Raw genomic sequence first — 27,089 nt, 5'->3', positions numbered from 1 at the left:
TGGAAAGGATGGCTAACAATGCTGGGTCCTTCCTCAGGGACTCTGGGTCTGGGCCCTAAGAACTGGTGATAGGCAATAATGGGTACAGGGGAGAGCCTGGAGCCAGACCACCTGTGCTCCAGCTGTGGCTCTCCTGGGCAACTAACAGCAACTCCTCAACCCAGTTATAGTTCTGATGTCATAAGGCTGGTAGGAGGTTTAAATAATACTTCTGAGGTGCTTAAGAGAGTGGCCAGACATAGTAAGCACTTTCTACTATTTTGCTAGATCCATAGGTAGCTACGTAGAAAGATAGGAAGGCAGGCGCGTAAGTGGTAGGCTTAGAAAAATCAGGCAGCTTTTCTCAGATTGCACAGTGGTCACTTTTCTGAGTCCTGGGAAGGGTGGCTCCCATTTGTGGGCCTCCAGCCCCCGGTGTGATGAGGTGAGTGTGTTTGTTGGCGTCTCGTCAGGCCTGTTTCTTTCTCAGCGGCCCCGGCTGGACCTCCGGAGAGCCAGTGTGCAGCCAGCGTGCAGGCTTTGCGCAGGAGTGGTTTTGTTTTGTTTTTTTGTGGTTCCTTTGAAACTTGATGATGGCAACTTAACCTGAAGATAAAGTTTTAGCTGAAATTAAGGATAATTTGGAATTTATTGTAACTTTCAGTTAACCTTGATTTTATTTCTATTCTCCTTGAATGATTTCAATAAAGTCAGACTTCTGGTATTACTAGATGGGCATTTGTTTTGAAATATTTAATTCTGTGTTTTCTATAAGAACACTATTCTTCAAGCAAAACCAAATTTAAAACTCATGACTGACACTAGCAGTCCCTTAATAATCGCACTGTTTATGTTTTTCTAGAAACATCTGAAAACCTACATTATGTACTGTATTTATCTCAGAGCTGAAAGGAGCCCCTCACTTGCCTTTCCCCCACGTTCGTGGCCTCTGACTCCAGTTGTGCTCGCAGAGGGTGTCCTGCAGACTCTGGAGTAGACAGGGCCTGCCTTGTAGCTCATTTATTTTCTCTTAAAATAGCAAAACTTTAATTGTTTGCTTTAATTATATTTTTAGGAGAATTCAAAGGATTATTATCTTCTTTGTCATACCTGGCTCATTTCCTGGTGCTAAACTCAAAATAGTATCTAATCCTGTTGGTTACATAACACATTGAGTCATCATTTCTTCCTATTGCTGTTGGAAATAGCCACTGCTCGTGGCGGTTCCCGTTTCATTCAGTCGCACTCTGATACAACTGCCAATTTGATATTTCTCGGTTCTTTGAAACTGATAATCTGCCTTTCAGATGTTTGTTTTATTGAATTTTCTCTAAGATTATTAAGTGCTCCCAAGTAGAAGAAATACTATGTATAAAAACAAGCATATTAGGTAACTATGAAACTAGCATGTACTTTGAGGTCACTTATATTTTCCTGAAAAACGTTTACAAGAAAAACATCTTTCAGGGAAAAATTAGGTTTATATAGAACTTCAGGACTTATAATATTATAAAATGATTGAAATTTAATTACTCATTGAATGCTAATTCAGTTCTATTTAAATAATTATGTTAGTAGGAAAAATTTTATAGTCAGCTTTACAGAATGCTAATTTATGTTAATATTCAAAAGTACCAAGTAGTTTACCTATTTAATGATTTGAGAGTATTAATGCCCTATTTTCCGTGTTCTTTGTAATATAAGGACCCCACATTTCTTGTCATTTTTATTATATATTTTTATATAAGTTGCAATGTTAAGAACTTTTATCTCCTTGAGAAAATATCTTAAGTTCTTAACTGTCACATTTAAAAATAATTTTCTTTACTTCCAGAAAGTAAAACATATAGCAGAAAAGTATTATATTCTCTAGCTTCAGAATTAAGAAAAACTTTAGCATGAGATGATTCATTTTAGCCCTTTCCCACCAATGCCCCCATCTCCCAGGTCAGCATGTTTGTATTTGTTTATTTCTTCTCCTTTCCTACCACTGCATTATATAAACCCCATCCTCATACTTCAAGTCATGTAGAACCTGAATCCTGTCTGTTGAACATGCCCCTTCCCCCATCATTTTATTTTATCAAAGTAATGTTTGTTATAGACTTCTCACAATGAAGGGAAAGGGTATATATTCATTAATCAACTTCATTTGTGTTTTTACTTTTTTTCTTTTAGTGACATTTTATACTTCTGAAAAAATGGTGCTTTTTAACTTTCTATTGGCTAAGTGTGATTTTTAAGTGTAATATTTATTTGAGAATATTAACTAATAAAAATGTAGAGCAAAGCCTTATGTCTTTTTGAGGCAATTGTTGCCTTTGTGTTGCAGTATTAAGAACATTACAGATGACCAGGAATTTTTCCTGTGTTCTTTCCATTATGCTTTAGAGATTATGAAGTGATAGAGTATTTCTTTTGTAATTTACAGTCATTTTATTCCTTTTACCCTTCTATTTAGTCTCCATTTTCAATGCACAGTTTGATGTGAAGAAAAATTCCTTTCCATATATATCACATCAATTTGTTCCTATTTTTAGGGGAAAAAAATCTAAGGAATATGAAATAACTCCTATTTACCATGAGTTGAAATTTTCAGAAGGTGGAACTTGGTGGTACACATATTTCAGGCCTGGGTTTGATTTTGGAAGCCCTTTAAACTCATTTTTGTTAATTTGTTTTCTGACACGTCAGCTTCCAGCAGATATTTAGTGAGTTCTGAAGACACTCACTGTTGACCAGCATTTTCACACAGGAAGGAGAGAATGCCCCACTCTCTTCCTGTTGCTCTCTCCATCTTAGGAACTCTGCAGTTTTTCTTTTCTGTAGCTCCATAGGGCTGCATATATTCATGTTGTTCCATTGAAGTATTAAATGAAAGAAGTTAATAACAAGAAGAAAAGTAGAGAGAATACCAGAATTAATGGAGTTAGAAGAGGCAATGAAAAATCTTGCGGTTTGTTCCAGAGTGGTAAGAAGGATGTTACTGAGCAGCATTGATGTGATGTTAATCTTTACTGCTGAATGGACAGTAAGGTGGTGTGAATGCTCTTCTGGAAAAGTGTGTACAGAGTGCCACGGAAGCGTAAAACAAGGGGCTTTTGAGCGTTGCCTTGAAAGATAATTAGGGACTAGCTAGGCGTTCCAGGCAGAGGTCAGCTTGTACACAGGTTTGGATGCGAATGACTTCTGAAGGTGCATCAAGTAGTTTGGGGCTGGAACACAGAGCAGGTGTGCGAGGTTGGAGAAGGGGTTGGGCAGGTGGGCAGACTTAGTTCATCAGGTGCCTCCTGTGCCATGCTAAAATTTTCACAATTTTTACCCTGAATGTGGAATAAATCATTGTACTGTTTTAAGTAGGGGAAGAGCATGACCCTGTTTGCACTTTAGAAAGATTATCCTGCAAGAAATATGGAAGATGCATTGGAAGGGGCACATTGCAGGTGAAGGAGGTCAATTAGAGATCTCCTGCTGGTGTGAAATGAGGGGGCCCAGAACTTTGGCTGTATAAAAGGGAGGGAGATTTGCCAAATTGTGACCTGTTAGACAGGACTTAGAAAACAATTAGATGTAAGATCATTGGAAAAGAGGACATCTGGGATGACTTCTGGTGTCTGTGTTGAGTAACTTGGTGAATGGAGATGCTTGGTGAATGTGAAATAGAATCTAGAAGAAGGATTGACAGGAAGTTGATTTGAACATGATAAAGTATTTAAGTAGAGATGTCCAACAGGCAGGTAGCTGTAGAGATACAGTTTAGAGAGAAGTTTGGGTTTGAAGTGGTGATTTGTATATCATTGGTATTACAGATGGTAAAAGTTAAGGATAGGAAAGAGACCTACTGGGCAGAGCTTCTATTGAGAGGGGAAGAAGGCTGAGATATAACCAGAGGCAGAAAGAAAGGCAGGAAAAATGAGGGGGAGGCACCCAGAAGGCAAATGAAGAGAGGAATTCAAGGAGGAGGAGTGTTCAGGATTTATGTCTCTGATCTTCAGAGGCAACGAGTTTAATAGGGACTGGTGCCCATTGGTTATGGGGCAGTATCACGGCGTCACTGGTAAGCGGAGCAAGAACGGTCTCGGTGAGATGAGTGGGACTAGAGCTGTGAGGTGGAGATGAGTGGGAGTGATGAAACGCGTTTACTCTGTTCCCTCTGGACGCTTATCTTAGATGGAGGTGAGCCAAGGCCGTAGTGAGGCCTAGGGAAAGATTTTGATGGGAGAGACTTGAGAATGGGGAGGTAGCAGATTGAAGGAGTATAGAAATATGACAATTTCTATAGCTAGCTTTGTAGAAAGGAAGGAGGATTGGGAGCTGTGTAACAGTAATTCCATTGTACTTGTAGTGGCTTGAGGTGACCTTGGGAGCCAGTCGGATTAATTTGCCATTATATTACTTTATTAATTTTTCTTTTTTGTCAGATAAAATAACTAGATTTTATTTTTTCATTAAACTCATTTCCTGACTGTAAACACTGACATAGCTGTCTATTCATTTTTTTACCAGGTGTGCTGTAAAGCACATTGTGTGGAGCACCTTTGAATTTGTCCTGTCCTTTCAAGCTTCCACCTCCCCCCAAAATGCTCAGACAGGTACAAATAGTGAAACATGCCCTGTTCCAAAGCCCCGTTCATCCCTGCTCTATCAGTAGTGCTTTTGCCTCAGGTGGCAGCATCTATATGTGCTCTATCCCAGCCATTTCAACTTTGCTCTTAGAATAAATTTGATAAATTTCTTCATGTATGAAAAAACCTCAGTGTACTTCAACAAATTTGAATAAAGCTCTCTATCTGAGGAATTTCACATATCAGAATACCTATGGAAGAGAGACTTCCAGGGATGGTATTTTTTAATTTTATTTTTATTTATTCATTTTTATTTTATATATTTATTTATTTTAAATTGATATATAATTGGCATATAACTTGTGTAAGTTTAAGGTGAATGTGTTGATTTGATGTATTTATATATTGTAATATGATTACCACTGTAGCATTAGCTAACACCTCCATCATGTCACACAGTTATTATTTCTTTTTTGTGGTGAGAACAAATTAGGAGATGGTACCTTTTTAATATCCACATTTTATTCATATGTTAAGGTTGTTCAGCCTAACTTCACATTCCCATAGTCAAAATAAAATTTACAGAAAGGATTCTGCTTCACAGAATAATTAACCAGTTAGTTTTTTTTTGTTTTTTTTTTAATATTCTTTTTTTTTTTTTTAACTTTTTGGCCACACCTTGCAGCACATGGGATCTTAGTTCCCGGACCAGGGACCAAACCTGTGCCCCCTGCAGTGGAAGCAGAGTCTTAACCACTGGACCGCCAGGGAAGTCCCAACCAGTTAGTTTTTGAACTACTTATAAAAAATGAAATCTGTATATTTACAAAAGTTTCATTAAAATAATAGTGTCTATGGACTAAAGAAAATCTGGCTTTGAGTTTTGTGATTGGCTGACCCCTTCCCAGTCATGCTTTTGGGCAGGTTCTCAGTGTCTCTTCCATCTGAAGTGCATGGTATTTGATAGAGACAGATCACTTTCTAGCTACTGTTCATCATACCCATTGCCAAATGGTAGAACTAGCGGGTTGACGCCCAGCAACCACTCGGACTGCTTCTGTCTTGTTTGAGTAGATGTATGACTTCTTTGAATGAGGCTCTATCATTCTGAGCACCAAGGTAACCTATAGAGGGTCATGAATTTTGCATTATACCTAAGTCATTTGAACTTGAAATTTGTGTGAACCAGAACATCTCATAAAAGACTTCAGGCTTGAAGATTACAGAATCAGAACTGTGATTCTGTTAATTCAACAGAAAATATTTATGAATGTATTTCAATAATATGGTAAGATTTAAAGATATTACTGCATATTTATGTGATGAAACCCTGTACTATCATTACATTTTCTAGAATAACGAAGAATGAAATGCTTATTTAGTTAAAAGTAAAAGGGATACAAAAGTCTATAGACGATATTCCATTTAAAATTATATTCACAGAAAAAAATGTAAAATAAATTGCATAGTAAGGTAACACTCTTACTGAAGAAGCATAAAATCTTTCTTTCTATTTCAGCTAATCTTCCAGTGCCAACCATTGCAGCAATAGATGGACTCGCTTTAGGTGGTGGACTTGAACTGGCTTTAGCATGTGATATAAGAGTAGCAGGTGAGAATTAATCCTATATAAAAACATAACTTTTTAAAAATGAGGTTTGTGCTTACTCTTCAGATCGTTCCAAATATTTTATTTTTTTCCTGTTGTTGAATAGAACATGTAGAAGAAATCACCTGTTGGCTTAATGAAGTATTTAAAATTCCCAGTTAAGAAAACAGTCTTTTACAGTATCTTGCTCAGTCTTAGCAGGAGGAAAGGAGAACAGGAATTGGGTCAGACAGAACTGAATTTGGATCTTAGGTCCTGCCCCTTTTAGATCAGTTTCCTCCTCTGAAATGGGGGAAATGACGGTTACTGTTGTGAAGATTAAATGAGTTCATGTACAGCATATGACTAGTCCAAGCACATAATTATTGTTAGCTATAGTAGTAATAACTTAATCTCTTTGAGGCTCACTTTCTTCCTGCATGGTTTTCTGAAGACTGGATGAAGTGTTTATGAAAATAATGAAGGAAACAATTAGTGCTAAACACGTGCTGAGTATTGACTTGGTGTTCAGCTAATACTTGACACGTATTAGCTCACTTAATCTGCCTAACAGCCCTGTGAGATAGGTACATATTGTGGTGCTTGAGGAAGCTAGTGCAGAGACAGGTGAAGAAACAAGACCCAGATCCATGATGAGCTGGATTTGAACCCAGGCAGTCTGGCCTCACGGCTCTCACTTCTGTTATCCTGCCAGCGTACTGCATGCTGCCAGTGCTGTCCTCAGCACTATCTTTTGTATGGTCACAGTGCTGTCTGTATCCTTGTCCCTTACAGGGGTGACACACAGGGGCTCTGGGATCAAGGGCTGGGCGAAGTGGGCAGCAAATATTTGTCACGGTTCTTCCCCTGGTTCCCACTGTCTCTTCTGATGGAGCTGCCTGTTAAATGTAGAGTCAATATAATTATGTTTTTACTAATTTTATGGTAACTGGCTCTTGGAATTTACAGTTGCTAATCCATGTGTACTTTTCCCCCTTTTCACTTTATGTTAGATCTCTGTTTTCTTGACTGAGATGATTGGGTTTTAAACTGAAAAGCCAAGTTACACGCAATCCATTTCTGAAAGAATGCAAGTTCTGGGAATCAGGATATGGGAAGTAGTCCAAGTACATTTGGATATGCAAATAAAGAAATAATTAAGATGTTTTAAAGTAGCCGTGAAAACAAACATGGAAAGAGGAACCCTGTCCAGCTGTCAGAACAGCAAAGCCATTTGTCAGAAGTAACTAGAGATTTGGTCTTGAAAAGTTGCCATATCTGATATGATATATTAAGCTGTTTGATCTGGAGGACTGTTCAGGCAGCTAAAGAATTCATACTTGTCAGACACAGCCTCTCTCCTCATCCTGAATAATTAATGAGATCTAAGCCTTCAAACATGACTTGGCAGTATCAGGTCAAATTATGTAGTCACAACCCTGGTCTTTCTGCATCAAAAATTAATTCTCTGCCAAGCAGTTTTTAACAGAAAATGTCGTGTGACTCTCTTAATATATATCATTTAGAATGTTTACTTATTTCCATAACTGAATGCCTTCTGAAGTGATTTTTAAAAAGATTTGTGACACAAATTTAATTAGTAAACAGAATATTTGTAGCTTATTTTCCTAACTTTTTCAGGTCATCATATTTGAATTTGATGATGTGGATGTTACTTAATTTTCTTCTTTCCTTTTTAGCTTCTTCTGCAAAAATGGGCCTGGTTGAAACAAAGTTGGCAATTATTCCTGGTGGAGGTATGAATTGTTCATGCCCATCTTGATTTGTTCCTCAAAACAGAGCATAGGGCAAAAAGATGTTAGTTGAAAAGGCAACATTTTGGGTAAAGAGACTCATGCTGTGTTGTTTGCTTCTGTAGCAGAGTCCTTATTCAAAATGCATTCTTTAGCTTCCGTAGGTGTGAAGATTGCAGACGTGTTGCCTGTTGTTCTCTTTTTGTGCTGTGTCCTGTGCTTTTCTGTTAGATTTCTGAACTTTAAAATTATTGTATCAGTCACATTATTCTTGAAGGATAACACCGATATTTTGAAACTTTTATGTGAGTATGTAAATGTGTGCACCCTCAGAGAGCTTTATACACACAGTCAGACCCCAGTGGAGGAGGGGGCAGGGCTTCCCAGGCTTCGTGCCAGCTTACTTGTGTTTCTCTGCAGCTGGACAAAGGTTAGGGTCGGTGGGTAGCCTGAATTTGGAGCTGAGGAGGTGTTGTTTCTTCTGTTACTACAAAAAAGGTGAGCAGCTTCTGTTGGAAGACTCATTTAAGAAAGTACTTTTCCACCATTGATAATGAAATCTGCATCACCAGATAAATGTGAAATTTTTGTTCTTTCGTCTGATGCAGAGAATTTGGAGACATTCGCATTCTGTGAAGTCGTTCTTTCAAAAAGTTGACTTCACCTGAGGATGTGCACATTGATAACTTATTAGTTTATGAATGAAATAACAGTAATAATGTAAAAATTAAAGGCAGTGTTCGAACACTTCCTTTGTACCTAAGTTAAAATTATATGTTTAACCTTATCATTATAAGAATATTTGTCCTGGTTAAGGTGTATAGGTAGAGATTAAAACATAATTCAGTGAAACTGAAGACTACCCAGATCAATATATAAGACTCACTGAGTTTTCTACTTTGGTAATCCGCAAAAATAATATTCTTGTAGGTAAAAGCATTTACTGTCTACCTGTTTTACCATGCCAGTCTTTTTCACAGTGACTCATGAAAACGCTAAAAGGATTTATAAGAAAATAGACCCAATTGAAAAGAATTATCAGATAAAAATATGTGAAATAATACAAGGTTTAGAAAAAGGATGATATGACATGTTTCTGAAATTCTTTTAAAGAAGTAAGCATTTATTCATAATTAGGATATGACTGAGCCTAGATAGATAGTGACTGTAATTGAATGGTGGGCCCCCTGAGAGATATGTCAATCTGGAACCTATGAATGTGACCTTATTTGGAAAAGGGGTCTTTGCAGATGTAATTAACTTAAGGATCTTGAGATGAGATCATCCTGGATTATCTGAATGAACCTCAGATTCAGTGACAAGTATCTTTATAAGAAGAGGGGAAGATTCAAAAAAGAGAAAAAAACAAAGAGAAGAAGGTCTTGTGAAGACAAAGACAGCAGAGATTGGAGAGATGCATCTGCAAGTCAAGGAAGAAAAAGGATTGCTGGCAGCCATCAGAAGCTAGGGGATTCTTCCTCAGAGCCTCCAGGAGGAACCAACCCTGCCAACATCTTAATTTTGGACTTCTGGCCTCCAGAACTATGAGAGAATAAATTTCTGTTGTTGTAAGCCACCAAGTTTGGTAATTTTGTTACAGCAGCCATAGGAAACTAATACAGTGGTTTTTAATGTTTAAGTAATTTTTTTGGAAAGGGAATTAGTAGGTGGCAGAGATAGGGGATGGAAGGAAAATGAACTTGATAATTTGAATATTTACCAAGTCCCGGATATGAAATGTTTTGTATTAAAACCACCAGAAGATAATACTGTTGTGTGAGAGTATAGTTGGGTTTGATTAGATGCAAAAAGCTTAATTGATTATACTAAGAAATGAAGGTGGTAGCTTTAGCTCCTTCTGTCTTCCCTTGGGAGCTGCCTGTGTCATATTAGGTCTAGAAATTAGCATTTTCTTCCCAGTGTACTTAAGTTCTCTGGGGTCCTTAACAAATTTATTTGTTATAAAACTCAGAATGCTTTAACATTTTCCATTTGTTTATAAAGGATAGTTTTCTGTCTTTTTGTTTTCTTCCCTTTTTTTCTAAGTGAGTCTGAAGGAATATTAGTTGCTCCTTTAATATAATGAAGCTTTCAAGTTTATAGCTCATAGTGCATGTAATTATGTAGTACTGAATTTTTTATTGAAAATGAATCTAATTTTGTATAAGGCTCATATCATACTCACATTTAGATAATAAGAGGTACATGCACAATTTTTGCTTCAGTCTTATATTAGCATTATGGCTATTAAAATACCCCAAGTAAAGCCTGTTTTTTTGTTATTGTTGTTGTTGTTTTTAATAATAGCAGAACAGTTTGTTTTAAGTAAGGATTTTTTTTTTAAGTATATCTGAAGAAGCTATTTCTGAAAATTTTATGGAGAAAATCCTCTTCTGTCCTATGCATAGAAGAAGTTTTTTAATCCGCAGATATTTTCTCCAATTTCATTTCTCTCCTCCCCTTTCTCTTAGATCAGGGGTCCTCAACCCCCAGGCCATGAACCGTCACTGGTCCATGGCCTGTTAGGAACCAGGCCATACAGCAGGAGGTGAACAGCGGGGCAACCGAGCGAAGCTTCATCTCTATTTACAGCCACTCCCCATTGCTCGCATACCGCCTCAGCGACGGCATTAGATTCTCATAGGAGTGCAGACCCTTCTGTGAACTGCGCATGTGAGGGATCTAGGTTGCTCGCTCCTTATGAGAATCTAATGCCTGATGATGTGAGGTGGAGCTGAGGCAGTGATGCTAGCGCTGGGGAGCGGCTGCAAATACAGATTATCATTAGCAGAGAGGTCTGACTGCACAGAGACCGTAATAAATCAATTGCTTGCAGACTCATATCAAAACCCTATCAGTGAGTGGCAAGTGACAATTAAGCTGCATCTGGTAGCAGGCTTTATAGTGGCAAGTGAGTTGATGTACTTCAGCTGTATCTGGTGGCAGGCTTGAAGTCGAATCCGATACTTATTTTAGTCTGTGTGTGGCCCGCCCATTATTTTATTTACCACTTCCGTCTGCGCCTCTTTCCCACACTGCGCACTCGTCTCAGTCACACGTAAGCCCACAAGCTAACCCTAGCCAAAATGAGTAAGAAACAAACATCACTGGAGAGCTGCTTTGAAAAGGGGGAGAAACCTAATGAGGAGACAGCAGAAGACTCTAAGACTGCCAACAAAAAGAAAGCTGCATTTAAAAGAAAATACCAAGAGTCCTACTTAAATTATGGGTTCATTGCAACAGGTGATTCACATTCTCCAAGCCCGCTTTGTATAATATGTGGTGACTGGCTATCCAGCAAAGCCATGAAACCTTCAAAACTGCTTCGCTACATGGAGACCAAGCACCCTGCATCAAAAGACAAGTCTTTGGAATTTTTCAAAAGAAAAAAAAATGTGAACACGAAGGACAGAAGCAATTATTGAAGGCCGCAACTTCATCAAATGTGTCTGCTCTGAGAGCACCATTCTTAGTGGCTAACTGCATTGCTAAAGCTAAGAAGCCCTTTACTATTGGTGAAGAGCTGATCCTGCCTGCTGCTAAGGACATTTGTCGTGAACTTTTAGGAGAGGCTGCAGTTCAGAAGGTGGCACATGTTCCTCTTTCGGCTAGCACCATAACTAGATGAATTGATGAAATAGCAGAGGATACTGAGGCACAATAGTTAGAGAGGATTAATGAGTCACCGTGGTACACAATCCAGGTTGACGAGTCTACTGATGTTGACAACAAGGCAACAATGCTTGTTTTTATGCGATATATTTTTCAGGAGGATGTGCATGAGGATATGTTATGTGCACTTTTGTTGCCAACCAACACCGCAGCTGCAGAACTATGTCTTTGAATGATTACATATCAGGAAAACTGAATTGGTCATTTTGTGTCGGTATATGCACGGACGGAGTGGCTGCCATGACCGGACGTCTTTCTGGTTTCACTACTCTACTCGGGTCAAAGAGGTCACTTCTGAATGTGAGTCTACGCACTGTGTCATCCATAGAGAAATGCTGGCTAGCCAAAAAATGTCACCTGAAGTTAACAGTGTTTTGCAGGATGTGATTAAAATTATCAACCACATTAAAGTATGTGCCCTTAACTCACGTCTGTTCAAGCAGCTCTGTGAGGAGATGGGCGCAGAGCACACACGTCTTCTCTTATACACAGAAGTGAGATGGCTTTCTGAAGGGAGATCACTGGCCAGATTTTCTGAGTTACGAGAGCCGCTCCAGAGATTTCTTTTAGGAAAACAGTCACCACTGGCAGCACACTTCAGTGACACAGAATGGGTCGCAAAACTTGCTTACTTGTGTGACATATTCAACCTGCTCAACGAACTCACTCTGTCACTTCAGGGGAGAACGACAAGGGTGTTCAAGTCAGCAGATAAAGTGGCTGCATTCAAAGCCGAACTGGAATTATGGGGGCAACGAGTGCACATTGGAATTTTTGACGTGTTTCATACATTAGCAGAAATTTTGGAAGAGACTGAGCCAGGGCCTTCTTTCTCCCAGCTGGTGCGTGATCACCTATCTCACCTTTCAGAAGAGTTTGAGCATTACTTCCCAACCACAGAAGACCCCCGAACTGGGAAGGAATAGATCTGCAACCCATTTGTGAACAAGCCAGGTGAATCGACTTTGTGCGTGCTAGAAGAGGATCAACTGCTTGAGTTCACAAATGACGGTGGCCTCAAAAGTATGTTTGAGACAACTTCAAATCTCCATACATTCTGGATTAAAGTCAAGGCGGAATATCCTGAGATTGCCACAAAAACACAGAAAACCCTGCTTCCATTTCCAACAACCTATCTTTGTGAAGCAGGGTTTTCTGCGGTGACAGCAACCAAAAAGAGATTATGGAGTAGATTGGGCATAGGCAACACATTTTGGGTGTCCCTGTCACCCTTCACCCCCAGATGGGACCATCTAGTGGCAGGAAAACAGGCTCAGGGCTCCCACTGATTCTGCATTATGGTGAGTTGTATAATTATTTCATTATATATTACAATGTAATAATAATAGAAATAAAGCGCACAATAAATGTAATGTACTTGAATCATCCTGAAACCATCCCCCCACCTCACCCTGGTCCATGGAAAAATTGTCTTCCACGAAACCAGTCCCTGGTGCCAAAAAGGTTGGGAACTGCTGTCTTAGGTGATCCTCATATGAAAATACTGCTAATTTTTTTCTTAAAACTGTTTTTAAATTGGTGAATTTGCTATGTCTAAAATGATCTCTGAGATGTCCTTTTTTTTTTTTTTTTTTGACTGTAAACATTGTGGTTAAGTGTTATAAAGAGCTTACTATAATAGACGTAGTAGACTACACTGAATTTTTTTCTCCCTTCCTGGTGATGCCTAACTTGCTTCCTGTCGTAGATGCTCATTGAGCAGCCAGGTGCTCGTGACCCTCATCAGTGAGCCTTTCTTCACTGTCAGTGGTCCCAGCCTTTCATCTGTTTCAGACAAGGGTGGTTGCGAATAGAAGATGGGTAGAATGTAAGTGGGGAGAATTCAAATACAGGGAGAGTATTGTGGAAAGAAATAATGCTTTGCTTTCCTTTTTAATACTATGGATGAAATAAATATTTTGGGGGAAAATGTGTGAACTCCATCCAGTCTAGAAGACATATGAAAATAAGTCTAACAAAGAATGCTCTTCTAAGTTATTACAGGCTCATGGTTCCATATGTTAATCCAAGTGAAACTATCTCCCCACTTGGATTTACTGTATGTTTGATCAGCCACAAAAGAGTTAACCTGAGGCTCTTAGTTGTCATATTATTATCACTTCTGCACTTTTGTGATAACAGTTTACTGGGAAACTGTAATCAAAACCTGGCATTTAGTTTTTTTTCTTTTTTTTTTTACTTGAACTTGAGTCTGAATAACAATGTGATTATTTTTAAGGTATATTTTGTAAATTTTCTTAAAATAAAACAAGTTAAATTATAAAGCAATTGTTTTGCAGATATAGTAATAGTCCTAATGAGCATATTAATGGACCATTACTATAATGCAAGTTTTAGATTAGTGTTCTAAATTTCAGTTTTTACTTGATCATTAAAATTACATAGTTAATGAAAAGTAAGATGTGAAGGAAGGTGGAAACATACTAAAGCCAAATTGAACTTCTTTAAGTTGTATTATAGCAGATATAATAAAAATGGAATGTAATTGACTGTCATATACTTAAACCAGTACTTTTATTTGTAATATATATATATATATTTAAGTATAGACAGATATTATAAAATACGATGTTAATGATTTAAAGCCAGTTTAAAAATCCTTAGTATTGTTACCCTAGGATCTTCCTGTAATATTCTTAAATTATATTAAGGATTTTTATACACTAAATAGCCCTACTCTGTTCTTTATTATTTTCACCTTTAAGAAAACAGCTAAACTTCCTATCTTCTTCCCAACTGAGAGAATGCTCCAGTACTAGAAAATAAAATTCTCTTTTGGAAATAGTTCCCCAAACAATACCACCCTTTAACACATTTATAAGAATGCAGTAAAACAAGTTCAGAGGATTAGAATTCTGTTATTTGACAGTTTAGGAAATTTCTGGAAGTTTGCACAGAAAATGGTGGCAGATTCTTTTATTCCTGGCCTCTGTTTCTTACATCTTCTACTAGAGGATTTGGGGTATATGTCAAGAAACCTTATTATATCTAAGAAAACTGTTAAGGCTTCTTGCTTGGGTATACATCACTGTGGACAAGATGTCTAGTATTTCCATTGCTCTGTGGTTCTCTTTCATTCTCTCTAGCTTTTTATTTCGGAAATATTCAAACTTTAGGAAATGTGAAAGGCAGTAAAAGGAAACTCTTTATACCCTTTGCCAAGATCTGTCCCCCCCCCACCATGCCCCTCTTCTTCCACTCTCCACCTCCCTCTCTCATATGCACATCCATTGTGTTCTTGCCAAACCATTTCAAAATAACAAGGTGAACCTTTAAATATTTCAGTATGCTTTTCATAAGAATAAGAAAGGACTCATATAACCACAACACTGTTATAACACCTAACATATTAACATCATTACTAATATTCGGATTACCTCAGGTTTCAAAATGTTGTTTGTAGTGGTCTTTTTGTTTTGCTTTTCCAATTCAGGATTCATTTAAATGCCACACATTGCAATTTTGTTTGTTTGTTGTTTTAATCTCAGTAAGTTTTCCATCTCTTTTTGTTGTTTTTTTTTTAACACTAATCTTTTTTAAAAGAAGTCAAGCAAATTATTTAAGTTTGCTCATTCTGGATTTGACTGAGTTATTTCCTCACGTTTAGGTTTATGATAAAAAATTTTTGCCAAGAATGCTAAATGGGCCATGCTCTATATTTTCTTTTCTTTTCATTTGATGGCACTTAAAGTTAGGTTGTCCCATTTTGGGTGACAATAACTTTGATCACTTGGTTAAGGTGGTGACTAACTGTGGGTATACTTTTAGTATTCTCTTCTTGGAAAGTTTTCAGGAAAAGAATCTTTAATAATTATCATTGGTATTGACTATTTCCCAAATTAAAAAAGAAAGGAAGAAAGAAAAATGAGTTTTTTATGAAAAAAAAAAAGGAAGGAAGGAAATGAGAGCACTCAGGTTTCACAGGAGCAGAATGAGAGTCCCCAGTCTTGTCTTTTTCTCCTCCCCAGGGTGAGGGGTTTGGGCATCACTGCATGTCTCACTGTAGGCTGTGTTCAGCAATAAGGCCGTCTCTTGGCATGGTGTCCAGGAACTCTATTTTAAGGTGCATCTATGAAGTAATGACAGATTTTTAAATCCAGTGTGTGTGTTGTCCTGAACACAGTTGTCATTTTGGAAAGTTTTTTTTTAACTTTTGTTGAAATCTTCCTAGAACATACATCAGAATCTGAGCTTATTCTTTTGAATATCTTCAGCAGTGACTCATCTTGATCCTGTGAGGGTGAATTTGATTTTCATAAATAGCAAGAGACCTTTCGGTGCCAAATCTGATTAATAAGGTCATACTATTTCAGGAAGAAGAAAAGTATAACAATAAAAATAAGACTGCTTTTCTTAAGAGGCTTATATAATGTCAAACATTTACCAGTGTTGTGAGCAATGGATAGCACTGCTGGATTTAATGGACTGATTCCTAAGTGACCTGTAAAGGCCAGCACTCGTTCTGCTCTCTGAAGTCTGGTACATTTACGAACACACCTCATACATTGTGCGGTCTCATTTCTTTGTACTTTTAAAATGTATTCAGTGACCACTTTACTTTTTTCTAATTAGGGGGTTTTGGGAGTTATTTGTCGACAGGACGTATTGTTAGTTGTTGTAGAGGAAACAGATAGATATATCAATAGATGTAGATACAGGTATAGATATAGATGACTCAGCAGTGTTCCTTTAAAATACCCATCTAAAATCTGGTAGGAGAGATTAAACATGTGTACAAGTATCATAACTGCTCTATTATAAAGTTGTTGGAATCAAACATGAATAAAGCAGTTGAAACTGGGAATTGTGAGTTTAAGAAAATAGTGTGGATTCTGTCAGCTATAAGCCTCAGTTTATAAGGCATGTAACGTGGGTCCCCAGCACTTCTCTAACCTTCTCTCCTGTTGCTGCCCCCTTTGCTCACACGCTGGGTTCCAGGTGTATTTATTCACTTAATTTGCAAATACTTGTTGACCCATGCACTGGTGTAGACACTGGGTGTATAGTCGTAAACAAACATGGAGAGATCCCTGGGGACTCTGGGGATGGCCAGTCGCATGACATGATGCCTGACACTAGACACATGTGACTGATAGCAGTTTCTTAGTCACGTGTACTCACAGCTCAGGGGAAGCCACCACGTGGCACACAGGACCACATGGAGGCTGTGCTTGGGAACAGTGAAAAACCAGAGTGTGGGAGGCAGGCTTTGTAGTGATGAGAGGGTGGTGTGCCCCCTGGTTCCTTAGGGAGGATGTGATTGGTTTTGTTTGAATAATTTCACAATCTGGCATGAACCTGGAACCCTCTCCCCAGAAATAAGTAGGAACCATGCCTAGTCTTCCTGATGAGAGGAAGGTTGTTTGTCTAGGGGACTTAGTTCATTGGAGCAAAGTTGGGAGGAGAACTTGTAGTCAGGCCATTTGTGGTTCACCTGATATCCCTAGGTGTTAGCCAGCACATGATATTGGGACTTCAAAATTTTAGGCCTTACCCACATGAACAAATGGAAATATAGAAAGTTTCAGAATAGAGACAACAGAAGAAAGAGTGAGTGAACTTTACGATTAATGAACAGGAGTTACTCAGTCTAAGTAACAGAGAAACAAACAAACAAAAAACCTGAATAAATGAACTGAACCTCAGGGACCTATAGGACAATACTGAAATGTTTAATATTTGTGTCACAAGAGTCTCAGAAGGAAAGGAGAAAGAGTGTGGTTCAGAAGAAAAATATTTGAAGAAATAGTGGCTGAAGATTTCACAAATTTGGTGAAAGACATAAACTAAGGGTTTAAGAAACTGAGTGAACCCAAACAAGATAAGCCCAGAGAAATCCAGGACCAGACACGTCATAATCAAAATGCTTAAAACTAAAGACCAAATACTACTACTAATAGTAATGATAATTAAAGCCAAAGGAAAATAACATTATTTATAGGAAAACAATGATTTGAGTGATTAGATTCCTTATCAGAAACAATGGATTCCAGAAATAAGTGGAATGATATTTCTAAATTGCTAAAAGGAAAGAACTGTCAACCCAGAATTCTGTATCAAGATAAAGTGTCCTTTAGGAATGAAGGTGAAGTAAGGATATTCTCAGATTAAGGAAAACTAAGAGAATTTATGGCCTGCAGACCCAGTGTGGTATTGGGGAAAAGATAGACACTTTGATCTGTGGAACACAACAGAATCCAGAAATAGACCTGTGCAAGTATGGCTGGTTGATAATTGATAATTCACACAAGCAATTCAGTGGAGAAAGTATGGTGGTGGAAAAGTTGGATATCCATATGCAAAAGAAAAGAGAAAAAAAAACCCACTTCAACCTAAATCTCACAGTTTGTACAAAATGAACTCAAAATCATAAATTTAAATGTAAATGTAAAATATAAAACGGTACAAATCTTTGAAGCTTCATGAAGCCAGAGACTGTCTCTCTCATTCCCACAGTTTGAGACCACAGGTCCGGTAGTCATCCATCGAGTATTACTAAATGTGTAAATTATAGTTGTCCCTTGGTATCAAGGGGGATTGGTTCCAGAACCCCCTGCGGATACAAAAATCCATGGATGCTCAAAATGGCATAGTACACCTTATAAAATGGTGTAGTATTTGCATATAACCTATGCACATCCTTCCATATATTTTAAATCATCTCTAGATTACTTATAATACCTAATACAATGTAAATGCTAAGTAAATAGTTATAAATACAATGTAAGGGCTATGTAAAGACAGTTGGCCCTTGAATAACATGGATTTGAACTGCACGGGTCCACTTATATGCAGATATTTTTCAATAAATATACAGTTGACCCTCTGTATTCGTGGGTTTTGCATCCATGGATTCAACAACTATGTATGGAAATTTCTGCCCGAAGTTGGTTGAATCCGAGGATGTGAAACCCACGGATACAGAGGGCCAACTGTATTCATTGTACTATGCCATTTTATATAAGGAACTTGAGCATCTGCAGATTTTGGTGTATGTGAGAGCTCCTGGAACCAATACCTCCTGCATACCAAAGGATGACTGTAGTTGGCAGCATGAGGCAAATTCAAGTCTTGCTCTTTGGAACTTTCTGGAATTTGTTTTTTCTGAATACTTTTGGTTGGAGAGGGTTGGATGAATCCGTGGATTTGGAGGGCCCGTTGTACTGCTCCTGGAGGAGATAGAATGAAATTAACTTCAAAGATGGGTTACACAAAGTAAATTAGAGATTAACTATTACAGGAGTATTTTGTTTACTTGTACTGCATGCTTTTCTTCATTAAAATTCACCTTATTGCTTTATATATCCAAACTGTATAAGTAATGGGATTGAATTAATCAGCGATTTTGACTGACCTCAGATTGATGTCTATCGTTCTCATTTTTGTTTTTTTTCTTTTTTTTTTTTTTTTAATAACTAGTAACTTGGTATTTTAAGAAACCATATTATTCATTTTGTGAGCAGCATGTTACTTTCCTGTTGTCCAGCTGTACTCAAGATAGCCTTATTTGCATACTACAAAATCTGCTCAGGGTCTTAATGGGGGTTCCTTTGTTTGTAGCAAGTTGTTTTTCTTTTGCTGCTTTTGAGATTCTCTAAAGAGACTCCTAAAAAGGTCTTTTTAACTTTTGCCACTTTAATTATAATGTGTCTTAGTGTGAGTCTTTCTTGGTTTATCTTTATCAGAATTCTCTGGGCTTCCTGGACCTTGATGTCTTTTTTATCCTCTAGGTTAGGGACGTTTTTAGCCATTATTTTTTCAAACAAGTTTTCTACCCTTTTTTCATTCTCTTCTTCTTCTGGGACCCCTATAATGGGAATATCAGTACACTTAATGTTGTCCCATAAGTCTCTTAAGCTTCACTCTTTTTCATTCTTTTTTTTGTTGCTTTGATTGGATGAGTTCCACTGTCTTGTCTGTGAGTTCCCTGATTCTTTTTTCTACTTCATCTAGCCTGTTGTTGAACTCCTCTATTGTATTTTTCAGTCCAGTTATTGTATTCTTTAACTTAGTCACTCTTGTTTGCACTGTCTTACATTTTCTGTCTCTTTGTGGGAATTCCTTTTTGTTCATGCATTCTTTTCCTGTCCTCAGTGAGCATTTTTATGACTGTTATTTTGAACTCTTTTTCATATAAATCACTTGTCTTCGTTTTGTTAAGGTTTTCTTCTGAGGTTTTACCTTGGCCTTTTTTTGGGAATATATTTCTATGTTTCTTTATTTTCCTTGATTCTCTGTGTTAGTTTTTATGCATTCGATAAAACAACTAACTCTCCCAGTCTTGGAGGTGAACCTTATTGTTCAGCCCTGCCCTAGCTCTTTATTGTCTGTCAAACCTGTGGTTTTGTGCAAGCATGTGGCTGTCAGTAGTCGAGGGTGTGCCAGGACCTGTCTGTGCCTCAGAGGGGAGGACCTCTGGATTCAGGCTGATTGGAAGCCAGACCCTTAGGCAGCAGCTTTTAAGGTATGCAAACATATTTCTTTCGGGGGAAGACTGGGAGATGGGCATTTCTGTTTGTTCCCTCTACACTGACCCTTTGGTGATAGCCAGTTAAGAAATATTTCTTTGTTTGCTATTGTCCTTTTCAACTGTTAACACAAGACCAGCTGGTCAGCACATCCAGACTATCAAGGGATATGTCCTCTAGGCAGCAGCTACAAAAGCTGGGGTGACGGATGTGCGCGCAAGGTTCTTTCTCAGAGACAACAGCTACCTGGGGCAGGGCAGATGGAGGGTGGGAAGGTATGCAGCTTCCTTGTCTCTAGAGAAGATTGTAGTAGGCCCTTTGATGTGTGTTTAATTAGAAGCTGCCCCTCGGGGCCCAGCTATGAAGGTAAGCTAATTGGCTTCTTTCACAGAAATACTAGGCCTTTTATTCAGCTACCTCTCCATTGTGCCGTGGGGTGTATAGCTGGTTAAAAACTCTTTCTCTATTTGTTATAGTCTCGTGGGACCCGTGAACATAAGCTCCATTGGCCTCCAGAGCCTAGTGATCAAGGGGTATCTCCTGAGCAGCAAAAGTCAGGGTGCCAGATTTGTGTATACAAACTCATTTTTAGGAGATTCTGGTGACTTGGAGTGAGGCAGAGGGAGAGTGCAAAGATGGTGCCCAGTGGTCTCAGCTGTCTTTAGATAGTATTTCAGTAGGCCTCTAGATGTGTATCGAATTAGATGCTTGTTCCTTAAATCGGCCTCCTTCACAGAAAGAGTGGGCACTTTTCAGGCAGCTGCTTCTGTGCTGGCTTTGGTAGGGGGTAGCCGGGTGAGTCTGTGCGAGATCAGAACTGCTTCTCAGTTTGCTGTAGCTGTCACTCTCGTTGATATGAGCCTGTTGACTTTCAGAGCTAGATATTTTGGTGTTTCATTTCTCAGGTGCAGGGCTTAAAAGTTGGTGTGCCTGATGTGGGATTCTAACACTTTGCTCCTCAGGGAGAAGCTTGGATTTTTGAGTTCCCTCCGGATTGTGTGTCACCGCACTGGGGGTAGGGTTAATGGTGAGATTGTGCCTCAGCCTCTTCTACCTGTTTCAATGTGGGTTGTTTCCTAATTTGCCCAATGTGGAGGAATTCATTGCTCGGGTAGTTTTGGGCTGTCTATTAGAGGACATTGTTTCTTATTTAGCTGTAGATTTGGTGTGTCTATGGGAAGAGGTGGTTTCAGGATCCTCCTGTGTTGTCATCTTGAACTAGAACTCAGTTGCATTATTTTGGTCGAACGACTGAAAGCATAATCAGAAAAGTTCTATACACCCAGAATGATTGTTGTTATTTTTCCATTCACTGAAATCTCCCCAAACTACTTCCAGGATATATTACCCACAAAGATGAAATCAAACTTAAGAGTACCAGTCCTAAAAGGCATTTTGGCATGGGTATTTGAAAGGACCACCTTTCCTTTGAAACAGATTCACCAATGTTTATAGTTATTTGTTACTCGGAGATGTGCATCATCTGTCATGATTGTGGTTGAACTGAAAAACATCCTGTTAACATTCAGATTTCTTATCTTTGTTTGTAAAATTGACTGCTATTAAATAAGCTTTTTGCATGTAGGATTACACTGCTAAACTAGGATGTGTTTTTACAATCACATGTCTCACTTTGCGCTTTTTTTTTTTTTTTTTTCATTTTACCGTGGCACTTTGTGAATATACCCTTTTGACCCTTTTGATCACTATTTATGGCAACCTTTAGTGGCATCCCTTTTGTTGATCCTATTACGTGTAGCCAATTGCCAGCAGCCAGGTTTGTTCTTTTCCTACTCTTTCTTACCCTTCTACCTTCTGCTGTCTCTTTCCTGATATCTCACCATTAGAAAATCACCTACTCCTTCCACCATGCCTCCTCCAGTGGAGAAATCTTGAACTACCCCATCCCCAGAGCCCATGTCCCTTTGGGGAAGTCTTCTGTGAGAGGTGGTATAACCTCAGTCAATAAGAAAGTAATGGTATTACTTTAAAATTTAACTCCTAGAACATTTGAACACAAAAGTAATATTGCTATTTTTTTAAAAGGAAAACATAATCACTAATAATGTATGATTAGAAATAAAAGTAATAATGGGAAGCAGTTTGGGGCAGTTTCAAAGTTGAATTAATCTTTTAGCAGTTGACAGATTTCTTAAAAGCAATTGCTTATGTTGTCTCATGTCACATAATTTTGATGAAAACAATAGGGAACTATTAGTCCCAATAAGTAGTTATTATTAATGGTTTGTCGCCTGTCATTTCAGACTTTTAAAAGTGCATCTACCAACGTATTAATACAGATCTGCGTAGACTTTTTTCCCCTAAAAATATGATCATATTATACATTTTGTTCTGTGACTTGCTATTTTTGATTTAATGGTATATTTTAGATAATCGCTCCTTCCTGTCTTATTTATAACTAGTACAGAGAAACTTATGGTGTTTCACTATAAAGCATTCTCCTGACTTTAACTGAGATATGTATCCATAATCCTATGAAGGAAAGAAATATCTTGACATATTGATAGTGTTGAATTTTTTGATACTTGAATTATTTAGATAGATTTTTTATTATAGAGAGATTCTAGTTTTCTTAGAATGAACTACTCTGGTAATTGTATATTATTCTTTCATGCTTAATGATTCTTCTGGATTGTATATACCTATATTGAAATGGTACTTTTTGCATCCATTTTTATAGAAGAGATTAGTTTGAAGTTTTGTTTTATGTGTTACCTTGTGAGATTTTGGTAGCAGTTAAATATTAGCATCTTAAAAATGATTTGGAAGCCTTATTAATTTTCTGCTTTCTGGTATACTTGAAATAATACTGGAATTAAATAATACCCTTGAAATTTTGTATTAATTTTACTTTTGTGTCCTGATATATTTTGAGATTTTAAAATTCCCTTTTAATAATTGACAATTCTTGGGAAATATAGTTACCCAGATTTTCAGATATACTGACATAGACTTGTATATCATGTGTTCTTATAATTCTTTTAATTTTCTTTCGTATTTGGGTGTTTGCCCTTATTAATTCCTTAATTTGTATTTTTGTTCTCTTCTGTTTTTCATGATTTGTTTTTCCACAGAAAGAACCAGCTTTTAGGTTTATGGGGTTTTTTCCCCCCTTTTACTGTTTTTTTCTTTTCTGATTTATGACTTCCTGCTTTTGTGATAATTCTACCTTTTCTTTGTCTCAGTGCTTTCATTGCTCTTCTCTAACTTAAAAAATTGGTTGGTTTATCTTCATTATTAGTGATGAAAAAGTTTGTATTTTAAAGCTAATTTTAGCTGTTTAACATTCATTTTCATATAGCACTTATATTATTTTCTAGATTTGTATTTTATTCTTTAAGAGTAGGGTTTTTGTTTGCTTGTGTGTTTTTTTGTTTTTGTTTTTTTTTTTAGTTTCCAAGTTATTTTTGGTGTTTTCTATTAACAATTTCTAGTTTCATTATAACATATTCAGATAATGTTTTCTGTAGTACTACTTTTAGGAAGTGATTACAGTTTCCTTTTGTATATAACAATTGTATTGGCCAGTATTTGTAAATATATTCCATGGCCTTTGAAAAGAAAGTATCCTTTTTGATAGTAGGGTTTAGACATAGTTTTATGTAATATATTTGTTAATTACATTCTTTTCTAGTTTTTCTGTATTTTGTCTGTCAGATTGGAGAGAGGTATGTTAATGTATCCACTGCTATTGTATTTCTGTCAGTTTCTTGTTTTTTTCTCAGATTTTCTTGAACACTTGATCCTTGAACTGCTCAGGGGTTAGGGGTGCCAACCCCCCATGCAGTCAGAAATCTGTGTATAGCTTTATAGTTGGCCCTCCATATCCACAGTTCCATATCCAGAGATTCAACCAACCACGGATCGTGTAATACTGTATTACACATTTATTGAAAAAAAAATCCTCATGTAAGTGGACCCATACAATTCAAACCTGTGTTATTCAAGGGTCAACTGTATTATATGTATTTCAGTTCCATGTTTTTTGGTGCCTAAACAGGTCATATGTATCTTCATTATGGTTTATACCACTTCTTCAGTATGACATACCCCTATTTTCCCATTAAATGTTTTTACATTGAATTCTGTTTTACCTGGTTGTGATACTATGAACCCCTAACTCATTCTTTATTTCAGGAAGAAAATCCCATAGTAAATAGGTTTCATAGGCCCAGCATCTTTCAGACTTGTTTCGTGCCCAGCTCTTCTTAAAGTAATTGGTCTTCATTTTTTCCAGTGTATATTGTGCCAGATTTTGTTTCTATGGTACTGTGCCTAAGTTCAGTGTTTCTTTATATTTTTAAATACGTATAATACAAAGATACTTCTTTTAAAAAAGTTCTGTGTTTTATTACTTGTATTTTTCTTTGGGTGTGGCATTGGCAAAGTCAGCCAATTATCTTTATGGAGTTTCTCAAAAATAATCTTAGTCTACTGGTGTGGTATGATTGCCTATATTAGGCAATTATTAGATGTTGAAACAATTTATTACTTAATTTTTCTGATCCTTAATTTTTTCCAAGCTTTGAAAATATTGATAACATTATGAGAGCTAGCATTAACTTATGGGGGTACGTAAAGGAAATTCATATTTGATACTGGCTCTGGCTATTATTTTTGCCCTTGCATGAAAAGATTATTTAAAACTTTTAAAAAGCATGAAGCTGTGCTTTAAGGAAGCTATTTTGGTACTAGTCTCAAAGGACAGATTGCTATTCCTTTCCCACCCTAATGAAACTAGGTCACTGGCTTTTGGCACATCTCCATGATGTGATATTTATTTGATGTTGAAGTGCACTGTCTAGAAATAGTGATGCAATGTCAGCAAGGCCACTTTTCATTTCATGAACATAATTTCCAGTGCCCTGGAATTAATTTATTTCTTGACCTGTTTATAGTTACACTTGGTCATGAGCATTTCAGAGGCACAGGAAGTATCTGGAAATGGTCATAGTCACCCTGTTAGGTGATAAATTATGGGGTTTCTGTTCAGCTTGAAGGTTTGGCTTGTTGAAGTAGTTGATATCTTATGAAAAGCAAGGAGCTATTTATTAAACTTCTCCCTGATGCCATGGTAGGATTTGCTGGCTCCAGGGGTTGAGAAAACTCATCTAATATATGTATTTTTGAATTCTGTTTTACTTTGACCAACTTTAAACACGATTCGGGAAGTTCCCTGTTCCATTCACTGGCCAGGAGCAAGTACTTGAAAAATAAGGCGTAACCATAGGACTCCTCTAAAATTAATTATCTGTAGGTTCTGAAATTTCAAATGAGCTACTTTGAAGTCAGTTATGTATCAGTTCAGTGTCTGAGAAAGAGATTGAGGAAAACCTCACTGAGTGTGGACTCTGGAGTAGGTTTATGGCTTGCCTCTCTGTGCTTTCATCTCCTAATCCATAAAGTGTGATAATAGTCATGAGTATTTTATAACAGCATTGTGGGGATGAAAGCAGTAAATGGACATGCATTAAAAGTGTTCTGGTAGATAATGAGCATGCAATACATTCATTATCATCAGTATCCTTTTAATGTGTTTGTGTTTATAAATGTCCTTTTTTCTCTTGCTACCCCTGCCCCTTCCTTGCCGGATATATTGTCACTCTCTTCCGTGTGGTTAGGGAGGGGTACCTGCTTCACTTTAATTCTGCCAAGAGGGCAAGTCTTGGGAATAGCATCATTTGACCTGCTCAGGAAATGTATTCCAGTAGGATTTTCTATATAGCCTAGCTTAATTGAGCAGGAGCTTTTCCAAACTGTAGAATTAAAGGGTAAAGCTTGGTAAGGAAGTTTGCAGATTTAGGGTATTTTCTGTGCTTCAGTTTCATTATTTGTTTAGTAGATGTTTTTCTTCTCTGCATTATTTAAAGTCCACTTTCATCTTATTGTTAATTTACATAGATTTATTTAATATGAGTTTAAGTTCTTTATTTTTCAGAAACATAAAGAGTTGCCAATCTGATATTTACTTCATTCTCCCTTCGTTTTCTTTGCAATTATAAAAGTTTTGTTAATTTTTTATTCATAAATTTCACAACTTTGAGAATTCAGTGAAAAATAAGTTATAAAATCTGAAAGGATTTGAATGTTTTTATATAACCTGTATACAATCACATCATTAGGTATTGAAATAAGAACTTTATAATATCCTGTCCTCTTCCAGTTTGTAATTTTTAAAAGATAAACTGAGGCATATTAAAATTTTAAGAGTCTTATTTGAGCAGAAATCAATTTGAATTGAGCAGCACCAAACCAGAAGTGGTTAGGAGTGCTCCACCAACAGGAGGTTAGGGAGAGACTTTTATAGAGAAAAGGTGGAAGCAAAGGAAGGAAATTGATTGGCTATAGCTGGAAGCCTAGTTGGCTTTTTGTGATTAGTTCTTAGCGTTTTGATTTTGTAACTTTTGAGGCTCTTACGGCTTAGATTTTGGTTTGCTTACATAGGCTACCAAGGCATTTACAGCCACCTAGTCTAATGGGCTCCTTGTTTACTTAATTTAACAAGTTATATCTCTTTGCTGGTTTGATTGTGTACTCCATGCATCTTCAGCACCGACTGCTACCAGGGAAGGAACTGGTCGATTTTGTTGACTTGTGTCAGCAACAACTATCTAGCCCAGTGTTTGTGGAATGATAGGTGCTTAGTAAATATTCCTTGAATGAAATAAATTGGTTTTCTTTGAATGTTTTATTTCTAGACAGTATACCCAGAAATTATGTTTATATGTTTTTTGGATGCGTTTGGATGCGTTTCTGCTGGTTAACAGTGTGTTTAGTACATTTGTTTTTGGCTTCTGTTGCTTTCCTTATTGTAGCTTGTTTTTAACGAGGCATGTTTCAGTGCACTTTGGGGACAGATTCTTCAGATTCCAGGGAGCTTGTAAAAACTGTTTCCCTGCTCTGAATAGCAGACCGTGAGAGGGGCTTCAAATGCCTATCATTTGAGCCTAAGGAGGCTGAAGAAGAAAGGAACAGATTGTCTTTCTAAAACTCAAGCATACCTGGCCAGCCCTTTCACACC

General features: G+C 37.3%; 1 protein-coding gene across 3 annotated transcripts in view; it reads left to right on the top strand.

Moving 5' to 3' along the window:
• Positions 1-27,089, top strand: part of AUH (AU RNA binding methylglutaconyl-CoA hydratase) — a 162,760-nt gene that overhangs the window by 78,656 nt on the left and 57,015 nt on the right. For all 3 annotated transcript variants that reach the window (XM_059927008.1, XM_059927005.1, XM_059927007.1), the window contains 2 exons: positions 6,064-6,156; positions 7,833-7,889. In XM_059927008.1, the coding sequence (XP_059782991.1) occupies positions 6,064-6,156; positions 7,833-7,889 (150 nt within the window). The remainder of the gene's footprint in view (positions 1-6,063; positions 6,157-7,832; positions 7,890-27,089) is intronic.

This window comes from Balaenoptera ricei, chromosome 6 (genome assembly GCF_028023285.1).
Source record: "Balaenoptera ricei isolate mBalRic1 chromosome 6, mBalRic1.hap2, whole genome shotgun sequence".
Classification (NCBI taxonomy): Eukaryota; Metazoa; Chordata; class Mammalia; order Artiodactyla; family Balaenopteridae; genus Balaenoptera; species Balaenoptera ricei.
The sequence above is the reverse complement of the archived record's forward strand: the minus strand, read 5'-3'. Positions and strand labels throughout refer to the sequence as shown.